The following is a 6,443-nucleotide window of genomic DNA, read 5'->3' as shown; positions in this document are numbered from 1 at the left end:
GCAGAGGAAAACAGAGGGGCTTCCCGACAGTCCGAACACGTCTGACCTAAAGAGCACAAGCAGCACATTTCTGGATATTTATGGTTTGATTTCTTTGTATGTATGGATCACTTGGGTTGTTACCGACATCTGGTGAAAATTTCATGTCATTAGCACCTCTAGTAATATATTTACTGAGAAAAATGGTGACGTGTTCAATACTTATTTTACCCGCTGTATATCGCAACTTTCAGCTTCTTCAGGACTTTACAGCTATGATGAGTGCTGGGTAAAAAAAAAATCAATTTCATTTGAAATTTGCAATATCCATTCATGGGGCATGAGATTGATTTTTCTCCATAACGCTAACCTCAGCAGAGGCACATAAGTTTAAGTCCTGTTGACGTTCAGTGCTAACGTTAGCGTCTAACAAGTTATCTGGGGCAAAACAAAAACAAAAACAAAAAAACTAAGCCATCACTACCATTACCAGCCAAACTTAAAGATAGCCAAGGCCATGGCAACTCCTGTTTGCTGAGTTTTATGCCTGTACTCTGTGGAAAACAAACTATTCAAGCGGCTCATTCAGGTGATCGAACCAAACTACGATGGGTAAACATCTGACTGAATTGTTTAGTTTTGTTACTGGTGTTATTATTTTTACTTTTAAACGTCTTAATGAAATTTGCATTGATGGGATGTTGTGGTTTAAGTACACTTTCACACTTTTGAAACTTGAGACAGTTTTGTTTGCGGTCCAAGTTTAAACCGTCCAATTCACAAGTGTGCTCGTAAAATCTGTATTTTTATATTGAAGAGAAAAAATTAATTTGTATTTCGCAGCACAGTTGAACTATTTTCATCATTTAAGAGCAGATCAAGTCAAATTACATCGAATCGTGATTAATCGATTCTGAACCTTTCGAATCCGTTTAGGGAATTGGCCACATTATCCAGCTCTCGTCATGACTTTTGGTTTTTCAACAATGTGTAATTACTGAAATATTTAGCTCTTTTAGTCATTTTTCCCCCTCATTGAAAATGAATATAGTCGTCTTCAACGTCCTTAAAACCCTTTAAAAATGTTCATTAATCTTTACTGTACTTTTGACCTTTTGTTTAACTTCGGATTTCTTCCTTTTGTTCAAATTTCAGATTCCATCAGCTTCTATTTTGTTGATTTTTCCTTTTTATCTTTTTTTGTTTGTTTATAATTCAGACTTTTCCTACTAATTTAAGCTTTTTACACTTTTTAGCTGCTTTCTGCTAATTTAAGCTGTTTTTTCTGTTTTTTAGTGCTAATTTCAGCTATTTCAGCTGCCTTTTTAAAAAGCTAATTTTGGGCTGAGTTTAGCTTTTTTAAAGATATTTCAAAAACAAATTCAAAGTATTTTCTTGCTTTTTGATCCTTTTTATTTTCTTGGTTGTTAATTTGAACTTGTTTCATCTACCTTTAGCTTATTTTTGCTAATTTTAGCTAATTTTTTAGTCTCTACAGATTTCTTTTAACCTTTCTTGCTATTTTTCAACTGAGTTTTTTCCACTTTTGTTTTCCTACTTTGAGCAAAAGTCAGCTGTTCAAATTTAACTTGCATTAACACTTTTATTAAACCTTTTTTTAGCTTCTTCAGTAGCTTTCAGCAAAAATCTTTCAGCATTTGGAATTCACACTGCCTTTTTTTTTTTTTTTACAGGAAATGTAATTTCTCTAGTTCCATCCATCCATCCATCCATCCATCCATCCATCCATCCATCCATCCATCCATCCATCCATCCATCCATCCATCCATCCATCCATCCATCCATCCATTTTCTTCTGCCTATCCGGGGTCGGGTCGCGGGGGCAGCAGCTTCAGAAGGGAGGCCCAGACCTCCCTCTCCCCAGCCACTTCTTCCAGCTCCTCTGGGGAAACCTAAAGGCGTTCCCAGGCGAGAGACATAGTCCCTCCAGCGTGTCCTGGGTCTTCCTCGGGGCCTCCTCCCGGTGGGACGTGCCCGGAATACCTCACCAGGGAGGCGTCCAGGAGGCATCCTTACCAGATGCCCGAGCCACCTCAACTGGCTCCTCTCGACGTGGAGGAGCAGCGGCTCTACTCTGAGTCCCTCCCGGATGACRGAGCTTCTCACCCTATCTCTAAGGGAGAGCCCAGCAACCCTGCGGAGGAAACCCATTTCGGCCGCTCGTATCCGGGACCTCGTTCTTTCGGTCATGACCCAAAGCTCATGACCATAGATGAGGGTAGGAACGTAGATCGACCGGTAAATCGAGAGCTTCGCTTTCTGACTCAGCTCTCTCTTCACCACGACGGACCGGTACAGCGCCCGCTTTACAGCAGACGCTGCGCCAATCCGCCTGTCGATCTCCCGCTCCGTTCTTCCCCCATTCGTGAACAAGATCCCCAGATACTTAAACTCCTCCACTTGAGGCAGGACGACCCCCCTGACCCGGAGAAGGCACTCTACCCTTTTCCGGCTCAAGACCATGGCCTCGGATTTGGAGGCACTGAGCCTCATCCCGGCCGCTTCGCACTCGGCCGCGAACCGCTCCAGCGAGAGCTGCAGATCTCGTTCCGATGAAGCCAACAGGACCACATCATCCGCAAAAAGCAGAGATGCGATCCTAAGGCCACCAAAACGGATCCCCTCAACACCTCGGCTGCGCCTAGAAATTCTGTCCATGAAAGTAATGAACAGAATCGGTGACAAAGGGCAGCCTTGGCGGAGTCCAACTCTCACCGGAAACGAGCCCGACTTACTGCCGGCAATGTGGACCAGACTCTGACACCGGTCGTACAAGGACCTGACAGCCCGTATCAAAGGGCCCGGTACCCCATACTCCCGGAGAACCCCCCACAAGGCCCCCCTTGGGACATGGTCGAACGCCTTCTCCAAGTCCACAAAACACATGTAGACCGGTTTCTCTAGTTATGTTGCTAAATACGAGTATTTTAGTCAAAAACGTCCAAGTCGTCAGCGAATATTAGATTTTTGTTTTCATTTTTTTATTTTTATTTTTGAAGTTCCATACTTCTCACAACTTGTGTTTGTTTCATCTTTTACTCATCCATCCCGGGACTTGTGGGGTTAAAGTGACTGAGCAGGAGCTGTTTTTCAGTTGATGGTTCAAAATAATCTGCTCAGCAGTCGTTATAGCCACCCTGGTTACAGAGACAGTGTCGTCTTTTAACGACGGATCCTGTCGCTCTGGTTGTTAATGCTGAGCACACGTCCTCTGATGCTCACGCCAAGCTGAGGGGAGGAAGGGTCTTTTTAAAAACATCACTCAGCAAGTATCCGCTTCCTCAGACCGGGTGAAAAAGGACAAAAAAAAAAGGCCTGATAAGAAATCTGATACGCCGCGTGATGACCTTTAATGTTCAATCATGCCCTGCCTCCCTGTTTCCAATTTTCTCTCCCAGATACCGTGGCCTTCTGAACCTGCTTTGATTCAGTGGAAGAAACTGATTAAACTAAAGTTCGTTTCTGCAAATTGATTTAGCCGTAACCCCGCCAAGTGGACTAATCAAAAAAAAAAAGGAGAGAAGTTAAAAGGGATTTTTATTGCGAGAACGTAATAGATAGTGTTGATACTGAGCGTTTTCACAAAAAGCCTCCTCGCCCGTGCGGCAGCCTTTAGGATTAAAGATGAGTCCGATGAGGATGCAGATAAGCGGACAAGGTCACTTTCTGCTTTTATTAGAATCGGTTACAGCATCAGTCAGGAAAAACAAACGAAACAAACGTTTGAACTCTGCCAAACACGTCGACYTTTCACTCTGATAGTTCATTTTGATGACGCACAGAATTCGTGAGGTACAGAGAAAGGCCAGTGTTTCAGTAAGTTTAGCTCGGTATACTTCCACTATACACAACGATTGCATCATCAGGTAMAACTTAGAGCTTAAAGTGCGTCATGCATTTCCTACAAATACAAAAAGTCAAATAAAACATCTTTTAATTCAAGAAAATTCACACAATAGACATGATTTCCCTTTTCGTCTCATAACTGGCATATTTTCCTTTGAACTCGGCTCAGCAAAAGTGAAACAGGAAGTGACATCAAAGGGGAACTCAAGAAAGAAAATCCTGTTTTTTGTTTGCTGAAATATTATTTGACCTCTGACTCTTCATCTCTCTGACAGTGACTCTGATCTAAAAAATATATTCATAGTCTAATATAGTCTGTTGTTAGCTGTTGTAGCAATGCTCTATTTACATGCAGACATTCCCCTTTGACATCACTTCCTGTTACTTCATATGCAAAAATCTCAACTGTTCATCTCAGTGGTGTCAATATTTTTTTACAATATGTTATTAATGTTATATTTTTAAAAACGCATTCATATTTATTACAAAATTTGATGTTGCAGGCACCTTGAAGTAAAGGTGGTCGCGGAGATAAATTTAATGCAAATTTACAACTTTTTGCAGAAACTAAGATTATCTTCTTCGGCTTGGACCGTTGCAGAATTTTAATTTAAAACACGTCCTTTAAGAGAAAAAATAAAACAAATAAATCAACCTGAATGTGTGAAAAAAGTCAAACGAACTCGTCTCACCGTTCAGCCTCCAGGCGCATCTCCTCCCGCTTCTGCCTCCTCAGCTCCCGGCGCCGCTCAAAGTCCAAATCGTCCATGATTGAGACCTGCAGAGTCGACGGCAAACAGAAGTTAACTGACTCGGTTCCTCTAAAGACAGAAAACACATTTTTATGACGTTTCAACCCCATTTCCWCAACAACGTTAGGGCTGGGCGATACTGATAATTATTGATTAGTTTCCTCTTTTATCCACAATTTCCTCTCGAGCTGCTGCACTCATTTCCTCCCTTCAKTCCACGTCGTCTTTATTTTTAGTTTTCAGCAGTTATCAGGCATAGTGGTGAAACATGAGACTGCTACTAAGCATGTTTGACAGGTTGTTGTTGTTAGCTTAKCAAAGAGTGAGTGAGTTGACCTTGCTTAGCTGGGCTGTGAGCTGGAATGGCCTACATCTCCCAGAATGCAGAGCGGTTCTGAATCAGAGTTCAGTGATATTATCTACATTCTATCAAATGTTTTTTTTATTGACATTGATCACGTGTCTATCGTGATACATATTATTTTATCAATCTAATCAACGACAACTTTTTGCTGGAGTTGTGTGAGCGCTGTGAAACAAATGAGATAATATTTCTTCCGTACGTTTTTTTTTTGCAAACATCTTGTTTCGCATTTTTTGTGATATTTTAAAATTCATATAACAAAACGTTCAGCTCCTTAAGGACATACTGGCTATGACTTCTAGTATTTCAGCTATTTATACCTTTTTAGCTATTTCACATTTTTGGCTACTTTTCCCCCCACTGAAAATGAATGGAGCCGTTTTCAACTTCTTTAAAACCCTTCAGAATGTTTCTAAATCTTTGCAGCACCTTTCACCTTTTGTCCTGGTTCTGCTCTTTTTAACTTCCTTGTGCTAATTTTAGCTTCTTTTTTTTTACTGATTTTAGCTTTGTTCTGCTATTTCAGCAATAATTCTGGTTCTTTCTACTTTTCTTTTGCTAATTTCTGCTTTTCTGTGCTTCTTGCAGTTGCATTCTACTATATACAGCTATTTTCTGCAATTATAGCCAATGTTCAGCTGTTATTAGCTAAAGTTAGCTTTTTTGAGCTAAATTCACATTTTGGTGGCTATTTCAGCATTTCTATGCTTAGTTCAGCAAACTTGTGCTCTTTATGCTTCTTTATGCCAATTTAAAAATTTTCAGCTACATTTTTGCTGTTTTACTGCCCTTATGGGATGTTTAGGCAAACAAATTGTCATTTTTCTCTGCCAGTTTGACTTTATAAACACCCCTTTCACCATCTGGGTGCTATTTTCAACTGGTGTCTGCTACCTTTAGCTTGTTTTAATGCTAATTTTAGCTTGTTTTCTGTTCTTTTCAGCTATTCTTTTGCCAAGTTAATCCTTTTATACTTCTTTCTGGCCTGGACAGTTTTGCTATAAAACATTTTCAGCTCCATTTCAGCAGATTTCAGCTCAATTTTTCAGTAATACACTAGCATTTTCACAGTAATTTCTCTAGTTACTATTTTTGTTTTAAACTATTCAAAACTCMTAATATACTGTAAAATAACAGCCAATGCTCATATCGTCAGAGTTTAAAGTCTGCAATGTGATTAACTCCAGTATGCTCACTATTTCCAAAGTAAAAATGATCTAATCCTAAATCAAAGGTATTTATGAGTTATATTGTAAGATTTTTTTTGGTTGATTTGTTTTATATTTTTAACATAATTGTATACCTAGCTAAAGCAGTCAAATAAATACATTTATTCAACTGAAGTAGTTTAAAAAAGAAGGAAAATTGTAATTGTGAAAACACCTTTTATGCAAAATCCCATTTAAAGAGTAACTTACCCCAAAATTAACTTTTTTTAGCTGTTAAACTGTCTAGAATGTGTCTAAAATGTTATATAGTAC

General features: G+C 39.7%; 1 protein-coding gene across 7 annotated transcripts in view; it reads right to left on the bottom strand.

Moving 5' to 3' along the window:
* The window catches only part of LOC106525550 (non-muscle caldesmon), a 76,673-nt gene that overhangs the window by 31,588 nt on the left and 38,642 nt on the right, over positions 1-6,443 (bottom strand). For 6 of the 7 annotated variants that reach the window (XR_001311131.1, XM_014019829.1, XM_014019830.1 and 3 more), the window contains exon 2: positions 4,539-4,624. Coding sequence is in view for 6 of the 7 variants with exons in the window: in XM_014019829.1 (XP_013875283.1) it covers positions 4,539-4,615 (77 nt within the window). In the remaining variant the exon portion in view is untranslated. Of the gene's footprint in view, positions 1-4,538; positions 4,631-6,443 lie in introns of those variants that run through there. The other variant, XM_014019831.1, reaches the window with a different exon arrangement.

The sequence above is a fragment of the Austrofundulus limnaeus genome, unplaced genomic scaffold (assembly GCF_001266775.1).
Source record: "Austrofundulus limnaeus strain Quisiro unplaced genomic scaffold, Austrofundulus_limnaeus-1.0 Scaffold234, whole genome shotgun sequence".
Classification (NCBI taxonomy): domain Eukaryota; kingdom Metazoa; phylum Chordata; class Actinopteri; order Cyprinodontiformes; family Rivulidae; genus Austrofundulus; species Austrofundulus limnaeus.
Note: the sequence above shows the minus strand (reverse complement) of the source record. Positions and strands in the feature narration are given on the sequence as shown.